At 65.4% G+C, this 12,645-nt stretch overlaps 2 protein-coding genes across 2 annotated transcripts; one reads left to right on the top strand and one right to left on the bottom strand.

The window, feature by feature from the left end:
• The first annotated feature begins 1,777 nt into the window (after positions 1-1,777).
• On the top strand, positions 1,778-4,531 carry OAZ1 (ornithine decarboxylase antizyme 1). Its single transcript, XM_036100993.2, is given in 6 exon segments — positions 1,778-2,020; positions 3,060-3,117; positions 3,119-3,205; positions 3,446-3,618; positions 3,766-3,851; positions 3,966-4,531. Coding segments are annotated over 6 exon segments (684 nt in total). The 5' UTR covers positions 1,778-1,874; the 3' UTR covers positions 4,100-4,531.
• A 606-nt stretch (positions 4,532-5,137) lies between these two features.
• On the bottom strand, positions 5,138-10,289 carry PEAK3 (PEAK family member 3). Its single transcript, XM_036100988.2, has 4 exons — positions 10,191-10,289; positions 9,636-9,718; positions 8,725-9,263; positions 5,138-7,520 (listed from the first exon to the last, which is right to left on the bottom strand). The coding sequence occupies exons 2-4, from the start codon at positions 9,715-9,717 to the stop codon at positions 6,738-6,740; spliced, it is 1,404 nt and encodes a 467-aa protein (XP_035956881.1). The 5' UTR covers position 9,718; positions 10,191-10,289; the 3' UTR covers positions 5,138-6,737.
• Positions 10,290-12,645: the final 2,356 nt, after the last annotated feature.

Raw genomic sequence — 12,645 nt, 5'->3', positions numbered from 1 at the left:
TGCAATTCTAAACAAAGTCACGGATTAAATATTCTTTCCCAGGAAAATTCCTTGGTTGGTCCAACACATGCAGTTCTTAAGAGTTTTGGTTGAGTTTTCATAATGTGTGTATGGAAGCTATAAATAAGACATTTTTACTTGGAATGATAATAAACACTGCATTTCCCCCTGGAAGGGAATTAAGAGACACACAGGGATTCAGCGGACGTGCGGAGAGTAAGCTCCTGTGGGTTTTGCAATCATTCAAGGTCTCTTTGGGGAAAGTTTGCGTCTCCAACCCAAAGGGACACAGTAGATTGAAATAAACATGAGATGAAACGAGAGGCGTGGATTGTGAAGACAAAAAAACATCCAGGAGTTGCTTCAATTCTACCTAACTCTCCCCAGCCTCTATTTGTGCCTAAAAAGTAAAAACCATGAAAGGAAGTACGACCTGCACGATTCCGGTCCACCGGGAAACGCTCCCAACCTTCTGGAGCGGGACTCCCGCCTGGACGGTCCGCGTTCACCGGGGAGGGGTCTGCGTTCACCCGGGGAGGGGTCCGCGTTCACCGGGGAGGGGTCTGCGTTCACCGGGGAGGGATCTGCGTTGACCCGGGGAGGGGTCCGCGTTCACCGGGGAGGGGTCTGCGTTCACCCGCGGAGGGGTCCGCGTTCACCGGGGAGGCGTCTGCGTTGACCCGGGGAGGGGTCCGCGTTCACCGGGGAGGGGTCTGCGTTCACCCGGGGAGGGGTCCGCGTTCACCCGGGGAGGGGTCCGCGTTCACCGGGGAGGGATCCGCGTTGACCCGGGGAGGGGTCCGCGTTCACCGGGGAGGGATCCGCGTTGACCCGGGGAGGGGTCCGCGTTCACCGGGGAGGGATCCGCGTTGACCCGGGGAGGGGTCCGCGTTCACCGGGGAGGGATCCGCGTTGACCCGGGGAGGGGTCCGCGTTCACCGGGGAGGGATCTGCGTTGACCCGGGGAGGGGTCTGAATTCACCGGGGAGGGGTCTCTGCTGACCCGGGAGGGGTCTGAATTCACCGGGGAGGGGTCTCTGTTGACCCGGGAGGGGTCTGCGTTCACCTGGGAGGGATCTGCGTTGACCCGGGGAGGGGTCCGCGTTCACCTGGGGAGGGGTCTGCGTTCCCCCCGGGAAGGCTCTGAGTTTCTCTGGGAGCAGGAGGGTTGTTGGCTAAGCCCGGACGCGACACGCACGATTTTATTAAATCCGAGTATCTTCAGCACAGAAGGTTCTCTCTTTAACTGCGGCTGTTCTGAAACGCAAGACCGAACCCCGAAAACCACCGCCGGACCGACCCTTCCGAGGTTATCACTGAAAAGAATTCCGCCCCGTGGGGGGGGGCTCTGGGACCCCTGCCCGCGAATACGGGGGCCTCTGTCGCCCCGAACCTCCCGGGAGAGGGGGCCCCGCTGAGGGCAGGGACCCTAGCGAGGGCGACAACGGCCACGGCGAAGACGGCACCACCGCCAGCCCCTCGAAAGACCCGCAGAGCCTGGCGCCCCCGCCCCCAGGCCCGGCTGATGGGGGCGGGGCGCGCGCGCCGCGTTCGCGACGCCACGGCGCCCCGCCTCCCGCGTGCCCGCAGAGAGACGACAGCGGTGGAGGGGGCGGGACCTTCGGATGCACCGCCCCCACCACTGACCGTCCGCCAATCAAACGCCGAGAGGGGCGGGCGCGCCTGGAATTCTCGGGGGCCCCGCGGCCCCGCCCCCTCGCGCGGCCGCGTTCCAGGCGGCGTGGGGGCGTGGCCCGGGCGCGGCGCCTATAAAGGCGGGCGGCGGCGGCGGCGCCATTTTGCGAACGGCGAGCAGCGGCGGCGGCGCGGAGAAGCGCAGCGGAGGTTTTCTGGTTTCGGACCCCAGCGGCCGGATGGTGAAATCCTCCCTGCAGCGGATCCTCAACAGCCACTGCTTCGCCAGAGAGAAGGAGGGGGATAAACCCAGCACCACCGTCCACGCCACCCGCACCATGCCGCTCCTCAGCCTGCACAGCCGCGGAGGCCGCAGCAGCGAGAGGTGAGCGCCCCGCCCCCGCCCGAAGCTTCCAGAAGCGCCGCCGCGCAGGCCCGTGGGGAGCCGGCCGCGGGGCGCCACGGAGGTCGCGGGAGCGCGAGGTCCGCCTCTTTGTCGAGGCCACAATCGCGCCGGGGGCGGGGCGGGCGGCCACCCCTTCCGGCGGCGCTTCGTGGACCGCGGGGGTGGGGGAGCAGCGCCACCGACTGGGGGTCCCCGCGACGCGGCGGCCCCGGCATCGGCCGCCGGGACCCCCGAGGACGCGCGGAGCTCAGGGCGCCACGTAGACGCGGCCGGGGCCGCCTCCGTCGGGGGGCCGGCCGGCCGCCCCCTCCGCTGCACGGCCAGACGGGGGCGGTCGTGTCCGCCTCCCGGGGCCGGGGCTCCCCGACGACGCGCGCCTGCGGCAGGTGGCAGGGTCTCCGACGGCGCCCCCCGGGCTGGCTGTGGAGAGCGGGGCGCCCCGCGGACGCGGTCCCGACCGGACGCCGACGGGCCGCGGATGGGGGGGGGACCCAGATGCGGGCCGTGCAAAATGGAGGCGACTTGGGGCCCTGTTTACAGCGCGCAGCAAATGGCTGCTGGCGCCGCGGAGCGCGCCGATTGTGAAAACCCCCCTCGGGGCCGCGTCTGCCGCGATGACGCAACCCCGGGGCCCGCGGGGAGGGTGCGGGGGGCGCCGCCCGGGGCGCTGCTCGGGCCGGGCCCGCCGGGAGGCTGCCGGCGGCCGGGTGTTGCGCGCGGCCTGCGGGAGGGAGAAGGGGAAGTCCGCACGGCCGGGGTGGAAAACGGGAAGTCGGGCGGAGGGGCGGAGGGCGCGGTTGCGCCAGGCCCGGTGCCTGGTGTGAGACGGCTCGGCGGGGCCGGGACGAGCCCGGGGCCCTGGAGCCCCGAGTGCTGGCGCGCTGCCCCGACGGGCGGAAGTGGCCGCGGCTCGCGGTGTAAACACGAGCCTGGCTGCGGGCGGCGAGCGGGCGGGCCCTGGCGTCCGGCTGGGCCTGGGGGCGGCGCGCGGGCGGGCTGAGCGCCCCTTCTGCTCCAGTTCCAGGGTCGCTCCTCACTGCTGTAGTAACCTGGGTCCAGGGCCTCGGTGGTGCTCCTGATGTCCCTCACCCACCCCTGAAGATCCCAGGTGGGCGAGGGAATAGTCAGAGGGATCACAATCTTTCAGCTAATTTATTTTACTCCGTAAGTACCCCTCCTGCCGGCCCGTGGGGGGCGGGGGGCACACCTGTGTGCACCTGCTTCTCACCTCCGCTTGGTTTGACGCTCCGGGAACCAGCCCAGGTGCCCCTGGGGTCCGGGCCCAGCACCCCCCGGCGGGGGGCGGGGGTCATCTTGGTGCCCCTGGGTTTTGCCAAGTGCTGGCTGCGGTGAGGAGGCCAGGGCGCGGGCGTCGGAGGTGCGGACGGGCGCTCTCCCCTGCAGGATAATCGGCTGAATGTAACAGAGGAACTAACGTCTAACAGCAAGACGAGGATCCTGAACGTCCAGACCAGGCTCACGGGTTCCAAACACATTAACTGGAGAGCGGTGCTGAGCGGCTGCGGCCTGTACATCGAGATCCCCGGCGGCGCCCTGCCCGAGGGCAGCAAGGACAGGTGAGGGGCCCGGCCGTCCGCGGGGCGGGGCCAGCAGTCCTCAGGAGAACCTGCCCCCCGTCCCGGGGGCGTGGGTCTGTGGCCGTGTCCCCGGGTGCTGCTCGGCCCTGAATGGGGGTGCTCCCGGGACTGACGGCGGCCCTTCAGCTTCGCAGTGCTGCTGGAGTTCGCGGAGGAGCAGCTGCACGCCGCCCACGTCTTCATTTGCTTCCACAAGAACCGCGACGACAGAGGTAGGGACTCCGGGCGCGCTCCCTGGGTGGTGGAGCCGCGGGGCGCCCGGGGCCCTGCTCACCTGCCCGCACTGCCGAGCCCCGGCAGCGGCCCTGACTCCGTTTCCCCCGCAGCCGCCTTGCTCCGGACCTTCAGCTTTTTGGGCTTTGAGATTGTGAGACCGGGGCATCCCCTTGTCCCCAAGAGACCCGACGCTTGCTTCATGGCCTACACGTTTGAGAGAGAGTCTGCGGGTGAGGAGGAGTAGTGGCGGGGCCACCTGCGTCCCTCGCGCTTGGCCGCCGCGGGAGCCCTGGATCACAGTCCCTGTGCGTGTGTTGCGCTTAGTGCGGGTGGCGGGACCGACTGCTGCTCGGGGTGCAGACGTCAGGCCTGCTCCTCTGCTGGGTTTGTCCGCATGTTGTAATTGTGCAAATAAACGCTCACTCCAAATTAGCGGTATATTTCTTGAAGTTTAATATTGTGTTTGTGATACTGAAGTATTTGCTTTAATTCTAAATAAAAGTTTATATTTTACTTTTTTATTGCTGGTTTAAGATGATTCCGATTGTCCCTGTATTTGGAGGAGGAGTTTCTCATTTGAAGGCTCTTGGAAATCTTAGGTCTCTTATCTTGGATAGGTGTTAATCTGCCCTTCTAGTGCTCTGAAAAATCTGAATAAAAGTGATGACACCTCCAAGACCTGTGTTGGCTCAGTGGTGTTCCCCCGGCCACTGTCCCCCACCCGCCACCCCGGGACTAGAGGGCTTGGGGCAGGGGGTATGCACCTGCCCTGAGTTGTGTGACCCCCTCCTGCGGGAGGGGACCGCCTCTCCTCTGGCCACGGCTCCGTTCCTGTGGGGTCTGATGCGAGGCCAGGCCCCGGCGCTCCGGGCGCCTCCGTACCTCACGTTTTCCCCGTCCTTCACAGCAGCCCTAGGAGGCTCTGGGTGGCAGGCTGCCCCACCCCTGCCCTGGCCCGGCGCCCTTATCTGGGGTGGCCACGGCAGCCCGCTGGCTGAGTTCCTGCTTGCCCTGAACGGTCTCACCTCTGCCTCCTGCTGATGCGTGGGGTGTGGCCAGGGCAACCCGGGACTTGAGGTGCTGAGGTGTGGGGGTGCGTCTGAACTTGGGCCCCCACCTTAGCAGCTGTGTGGACCCCGTGGACACCAGTAGCCCCTGCGGAGGGCCTTGCAGGGCTATGCTGGGACAGGAGCGCTCTGGCGGCGGGGGTCACAGCACGGATGCGGGGCGGGCGGGCGGCCCGAAGGTCGGCAGGGAGCGGGGGGTTGGGGGGGGTGGGGGGTGGTTATGGTTCGGGAGGACTGCCGCGCCACCTGCTGGCCACATCTGGGAGCATGGCCCCAGAGATGCACATCCAGGCCTCGGCTGAGAGAGAGGCTGGAAAAGGGAGCATCTTTTACGGAGCAGGAAAGGTACTTGCAGGGATTGGAATATATCTGGGGCTGGGGTAGGATGTTCAGTTACCTGAGGATGGAGCTGGCCTTCAAAGTTCTGAAGGGACAGTTGGACAACACTCCAGTCTGGGGGGAGTGCAAGGGTGGGCAAAGGGCTTTGGAGTTGGGGTATTGAAGGATGAATAGGAGTCTGAAGCAGACGAGTAGAGAGGGGAGAGTGATCCAGGGCAAGAAATAACCTGGGCAACTTCTGGAGGTCAGAAAGCTCCACGGGTAGGCAATGCGGCAGGAGGGGTTGGAGAGAGCTTGCGGTGGCTTTGGAGGAGCCCCACTGTATTCTGAGGGTACTGAGGAGCCATGGGAGAGGTTTGAGCAGGAGAGGAACCTGGTCATACCTGGGGGAGCCATGGTGGGGGAGGGGAAGTGAGGGGGCATGACTGGAGGCCCCAGAGGTCAGGGCAGCAGGGCCCCTCAGGGCTTGTGTGTCCCATTTCTCAGAGGCGTAAACTGAAACTCTGTTCTCTCCCTTAGGTTCCCTGATGAGTCTTCCTTGCCAGTTGATCCCATCATCCTATGAGATTAAACACCCACTGTGTATTCAGCCTGGCTTCTGCCCGCAGGGAACTCAGCCTGGTGGATGAAGTGGTCAGGTGGCAGGCCGTGAGATAAATACTTGCAGGTGGTGATCAGTGCTCCGGGGGGAGGCACGGGGAGGAGCAACAGTGGGCCCAGGAGGGGCAACTTTATTTGCTTAGAGGAGGTGAGATTCGGACAGTCTGGCAAGGGAACAGCCCATGCAGAAGCGTGGCGGCTGGACAGAATTGAATTTCACAGAGGAAGAGCACGGAGGCCATGCTGGGTGGAGAGAGTCGGGGAGGTGGAGGGCACGGGGACACCATGGGGACGCCCGGGCAGGTGAGCTCAGACTCTGGGGTGGGCTGTGCTGGGTGGGCTGGGTGTCTCAGGTTCTAGGAGCTTCCCCTCCCCCTGGAGACCCCAAGCAGGTCTAGATGAGGACATTCACACAATCGCTGGCCATCCTCAGCACAAGGGGGTGCTCCAGGGCCAGAGATGGAGGACAGTGTCCCCTTCTCAGCGAGACTGTGACCCTCACACTCCAGCACTAGAAGGGCAGAGCCTCTCTTCTCCTGGGAGGTGGGGGGAGGGGTCCCACACTCACACAGACCTTGGCCGACAGGGAGTGCCCACACCTGGAAGAGGGCTGGGCCGTCCTGGCCTCAGAAAGCCTCAGGAGACACTGGCCACTAGCCCCCAGCCCCCGGCCTTCCTGGGAAGGACTTGGGCCTAAGTCCCCGGAGTAGAAGGGGGGTGCATTGGAGAGGAGGTGTCCACAGTCCCGCACTCTCCCCTGGCCTCCTGCCCTTTCTGGAAGAGGGTGTCCCCTCCATCATGGAGGCCATCTCCGCGGGCCTTCTGGCCCCAGGTCTGGGGAGCGTGCCTACCTCTCGGCGAGGCCCTTGGGAGGCGTCAGTCCCACAGCAGTGCCAGGGCGTGGCCCAGGGAGGCCTCCGTGGCCTCAGCCAGGTACTCACAGCACAGCCAGTCCTCCAGGCCCGGCAGCCCCCCGGCCGCGGCCCGCTCGGCCAGGTGCAGGACGAGCAGCGCGCGGCCCACCTGCAGCCAGGGCCCTAGCGGGGCTCCTCGGCGGTGCAGCTCGGGCCCAGGCCCCCAGAGCAGCGTCTGCAGCGCAACCCGCGTCTGGGCCGCCGAGGGCCGCGAGCGGGGCAGCTGCCGCGCCAGAGTATCCAGGCCTGCGGCCAGGGGCGTGGCCGGGGGCGCAGCAGGGCCGAGTAGGGCGCGGAGCAGGCGGCCCAGCTGCTGCGCGTGGGCGCCGGGCGGTCCCGGGGGCCGTGGGTGGACGCGGCCGAAGTCGGCCAGCAGCAGGCGTGGGGGCCCGGCCGCCGCACAGCCCCGAGGCGCCACCAGCAGCAGGTTCTCGGGCCGGAGCTCCGCCAGGGCCGCGCCGCGCGCCTCCAGGTGCTCCAGGGCTGAGCTCAGCTGCAGCAGCAGCAGGGCCGCGACCCACGGGAACTCCGCGGGCCGCGGCCGCCTGCCCACCTCTGACAGCCACTGGGTCACCGTGCACTCGGGCACCTCGGCCGTCAGCGCCACGGGGCCGCTCCAGGGCACACCGGGCAGCGCGCCCGCGGGCACCAGGCCACACAGCCCCTGCAGGTTGAAGTGCGGGGCCAGCGAGGCCTGCAGCTCCAGGCCCCACGGATGGGGCTCCTCAGCTCCCGGCTTGGGCACCTGAGGGGCAAAGGGGGGCCGTCAGGGGCCTGGCCGCGGAAGCCTTCCCGCCCGCCCCCACGGCGGTTTGGGAGGGGGGCGCGGGCCAACCCGCCTCCAGAAGCAGGAGTTACATGTTAACTGGGATGTGTGTCGCCAGCATGATTTTAGGGAAAGCTCCGCTAAGGACCCTGGTGTTTAGGGGTCAAACTGCAGCCTGCCAGAGGCACGAGGAAGGGGGCAGCACAGGTCCCAAGGCTGGGACTGAGACCACGGTATAATTCAACGTTTCCGGTAGCCACATTCTAAACATGGTAAGAAACGTGAACATAAATCCCATACGCTGTTTTATTTGACCCAACATATCCAAAATGTTATCACGCAACAGTCGTGAACGTCAAAGCTACTAAAGAGGTGTTTTGCATTATGGTTAATTTTTGATCCTGAGTCTTGGAGATCTGGTGCATAGCGGACACTCAGTGGGGACCAGCCCCGGTTCAGGGGCTCAGAAGTCCCACTAGCCGGCGGCCGCAGTACCGGACCGCAAAGCTCTTTCGAGGTCAGGGGAGCACCAGCTCTGGGAATTACATTAGAATCACCTGGGGGGGGGGGCGTGTTTTAAAAACTACACCAGGGACTCCGCGCAGGAGCCAGGATCCAACTGCCCGCCACACACGCACCCAGCAACACCGTTCTCCCTCCGTGCTCCAGGGGCTGAAAGGGACGGCCTCCCCAGCACGGGTGGCCTAATTGCTGAGGGTCCTCCAAAACGGTGATGCGTCTGACGCGGGGTGGCTTAACAGGGATTTTTTTTTTTTCCTGAGTGGCGCATAAAAACGGAAGGATCTTATGACAAATGTGGTGATAGTTGCGTGAAGATTCGGTGGGTAAGGGCGTCTTGGGGTCCTTAGGATGGAACGGCTTAGGGCGCCCAGAAACGCTCCAGACATTTTGACAGTGACTGATTATTATCATTAACGTGGCTGGCGAACTCAGCGGCTTTCGCGGGAGACTGGGTTAAAATGCAGACTCCTGGGCCCCCGGGAGGCCCAGGCGATTCACGTGCCCGTGGCCCACACCTGAGAAACGGGGTTCCCAGGGCTGACTGTGTTAGTGCGTGTTAGTTGCAGAGTAAGTGGGGAGCCCAAGCTGTACGCGTTCTGGCTTAGGCCCAAGATGGGACACTGGGGAAAGTTCCAAGGAGGGGGGCGGTGGCTGGGCTCACCTTGGCAGCAAGCATGTGCCATGCCTCGCCGCTCACCCGCACCAGGCGGTAGTAGAGGGCATCTCCGCTCTCCACGCACGGCGAACTGTCCAGGAGGCGGAAGTCGTGGCCGGGCTGGCAGGGGCCCGGGCGGCCCCCCAGCAGCCGGGCCTGGAGCCGGGCATGCACGGTACGGAGCCCCTCCAGCTGCCGGGCCTCCAGCATGGTGCGCATGGCCTCGGGGTGGTGCAGGTCGGGCCAGGCGAGGCCCAGCGGGCTGTTGAGCAAGTGGAAGTGCGGCTCCGCCGGGCGACAGGAGGCCCAAGGCCGGTCGTTGCCTGCCTGGCTCTCGTCCACACTGTGGGACCCCAGAAAGGGCCTCCGAGGCTGCCCCGCGGGAGCAGGGCTGGAGCTGCAGGCCCTGTGGGTGGGCAGAGACTGGGTCCTGGCCAGGGTCTTCTTGGGCAGGGGTGGGGGCAGGGGCTGTGAGTCAGTCGGGGGGCGCCCGGATGTCCGGGGGCGGCAGGCCTTGGAGGGCAGCAGTTGGCCGCGGACCTCACCTAAGCAGGGGAGCAGGGAAGGGGGTGAGGACGTGCAGAGTTCAGGCCCCTCGGCCACCACTGCCCCATCTGCAGAATGAGAAGAATGGCCCCGTGGGGTATGGGTGCCATCCCCAGTTTATGGAGGAGGGACGCATCGGTGGCAGAGAGGTGTCCAGCCCACGCCAGGTGACCCCATGTCCCTGCGTGGCTCTGGCCAAATGACCCCACCCCCATGTTCGCAAGCTGATGATCCCAGCTTTTTTCCTTTCTCAGCAGAGTTTTATGGAGGGCCATGACCTGGTCGCTGTAAGCGAGCTAAGCTGCCCTCAGGCAGAGGGAGCCTCAGCCCTTCAGCTCGGCCACCCGCCCCTGCCGCCCCGGGGGGCTCACCGAGGTTGCTGTAGGTGGGCTGAGTTGGCCAGGTGGGGGCGTCAGGCCCAGAGGTCTCACTGGGTGGTTCAGGGCTGCTCATGCTGCAGGGGGGAGGTCAGAGTTGGGGGCACGCGGGGGTGGGCACGCGGGGGGCGCCGATGGTGTGCGTGGGGGTGCGGGGAGCTAGGCAAGAGTGGGGCAGTCTCGGTCTTCTTGCCCGGCTTGACCTGCTGGTGGCCCTGGGATGGTGTGTCGCCCTCTCTGGGCTCCTCTCCTCGTGGGTGAGGCAGGAACATCACTCCTCAACTTTCCAGGACAATGGGAAGGACGCTGTGCTTTTGTGACATGGACTGAATAGAATGTTCAGCTGTGAGGGTGGGCCGGGGTGGGGGGTCAGCTGAGGGCCGACGATAGCACCCAGGGACCCGCGCAGGGTGGGGGGGCCTCCTTCCCAGAGCTCGGCAGCCTGAGCCCTGGCCCCACCCAGACCCCCCTTCACTCCGACCTCCGCGAGGTGCTGCTTCTGCCCGCCCCCCGCCCCCCGCCCCGCCACACCCCTCCGGGAGCCCCTACCTGCAGGACTGGAGTGACCGGGGGCGGGGGTGGGGCAGCCGTGGGGTGAAGCTCCGGGGCGCTGCTGCCCCTGGCCCGCCAGGCTGACCTGTGGCCCGTGGCCACCCGGAAGCGCCGTGCAACTGTCAGACCGCAGGGAGGGGGTGCTCTGCGCATCACTTCCCCAGGCTGCGCTCCCTGCCTGCCCGCAGAGATGGGAAGGGCATACCAGGCAGAGGGAGGGGCCTGGGCCAAGAGGGGGGCAGGGGCGATGGTCCTGGAGCTCGCACGAGGGGGCGGCGAGGGCAGGGGGCCCCAGCCACTGGGCAGAGAGAAATGGCCCCAGGGCGGCTCTTTCTTCTGTGGCTTTCGCGTCCCCTTCTATGGGATCAGCTGAGAAGCCCCCGGCGCCCCCTGCCCGCTGCCCGCCCAGCCGGGGACCCTGGGCGGGGCCTCAGGAGCAAGCGCCTGCCTGAGCTCTGGGACGGTTGGTCTACGATTGCCACACGTGGAAAAGCAAGAGAGGTGAAAATCCAGGGGACCAGACACTGAAACTGTAGTGTGTTTGGGCTGGAGGCTTGCCCGGCCGGGCCGTGGGTGTGAAGGCGCCCCAGCTCGGAATGCAGCTTCTCCCCCACGTGAAGGGAAAACCACGGCATCCCCACGCGGGCAAGGTTGCAACGGCCTTTTCGCATTGTGGCTGGAGCGTATTTGGGGCTGGATTTCTCTCCCTGCCCCCTGCCGTTTCCCTCCGGGACAGTGAGCCCAGAGAGGGTAGGGAATCGTTGTGGGGTCATACGGCCGGTCGGGGCACAGTGATAGGTCCCCGGGGTCGTTGCTGGGTGCCCCATCCTACCCAAGGCCCTGGGTGTGGGGAAGCGGTTAAGCCACTTGGTGAACATCTTCCACACGGGTCCCCTGCCACATTTGGGGAAAAATTGACCGGCTGAGCTCGAGGCATTTCCAGCGTGAGGTTCTGTAACTTGACCCTATATTTTCCCTTTTCCCCCACACTCAGCTTCCTAAACCGATAGAATTGACGCTCTCCGTCTGTCGTCAGTGGGGCGCCCTGTGAACCTCACGACGGAAGGGAGGGTGGGGGGAGGCTGTGGGCTCCAAGATGAGCCCGAGGGACGGATTCCACAAATCAGGGGCCGTCCCTGGTGGGACCAGACATGCCTCCTCGCTGCCCACACCCTTCTGAGCACCAGCCTTGCTCTGCCCATCATGAGACCGTGGGGCCCCCCATCGAGCTCCTGGCTCCGACCCACAATTGGGGGGACAGCTTGCCAGGCACCCACCTCAGGCACAGAATGTAAGATGCGGCCAAAAAAACCCCACTCCGTAATCGAGATAAAGAACATTTCCATGTGAGACTTAAGAAACCTAGTTGGCTTCCCAGGGCGGTGGGCCACCCAGCTATTTCAGCAAATGGTGTTTTATTAGAAACAGGGCCAGGCAGGGTCTTGCCGGGGCAGATCCTATTTTTATTTAAGAGATGGATTATTGTTCATTGTGGATCTGGGACATGAATTCATTTTGTTTGTGGGATGTTGATTTTGATGACTGAGTTCTGGGCTTCCCCTTCAATTTTGTGCCTGAGGGGAGGGCCTCACTCGCCCCAGCCTGGGCCCCGCCCTGCCGTGGCAGCGACGTGGCCAAGCGGGGTGGGGGGTTGGGGGTGAGCAGACAGGCCAGGCTGGGACCTGGGGTGACATCTCCAGGGACTTTTGCACCTGGGATGGGTCAGGGTGGCCGGGGGGGGGGGGGTTGCACAGGGATCCCCTGGCTGCCTCAGGCTGGCCTCTCCTCGGAGTGCTCCCAAAGGCCTTTGCCCAGCACCCCGCCGAGCCCCGTTGGACAGGCCTCTGCTGGGGCTCAGGAATGAGGACCACTTGCCTTGGCTCACCACCATCCACATGGGAGTCGCCCCGGGCCTGCCCCTCCCGGCCACTCCACCTTGGGGTCAGCCTCTGCGCGTCCTTCTGGGCCGGGGTGCTCACGGATTCCACACGACACTGGCCTTCCTGAGAAAAGTGCCCCCGTCTTTGTGGTGGGCAGAGTTATGGCCCCCAAAGGTGTCCATGTCCAGGACCTATGAACCTGTTATGTGGGGGAAACTGAGGCTGCTAATGAGATGAGGTGAGGGTGACCCTGGGTTCTGGGGGGCCCGGTGTCCTCATGAGGTCCTCACGAGGGGGAGGCAGAGGGTGGGAGTCCCAGAGATCGGCAGACCCCGCGCTGCTGGCGGTGAGGATGGAGGGGGGGCCGCGGGCCAGGAAGAGGCTGGAGCCGGGTCTCCCGGGGGCCCCGGGGGGGACCAGCCCTGCTGACCCATTTTAGACTTTTGAGCTCCAGAACTGTCAACTAATAAATCTCAGTTTCGTTATGGGGCGTCACTGTGCACGGCTCGGGGTCTCCCGGAGGGGGCGGGCACTGCCTGGAAGGGCCTGGAAGAGAGAGTCTGTGCCAGGAA

Source organism: Halichoerus grypus, chromosome 1 (genome assembly GCF_964656455.1).
Source record: "Halichoerus grypus chromosome 1, mHalGry1.hap1.1, whole genome shotgun sequence".
Taxonomy (NCBI): domain Eukaryota; kingdom Metazoa; phylum Chordata; class Mammalia; order Carnivora; family Phocidae; genus Halichoerus; species Halichoerus grypus.
Note: the sequence above shows the minus strand (reverse complement) of the source record. Positions and strands in the feature narration are given on the sequence as shown.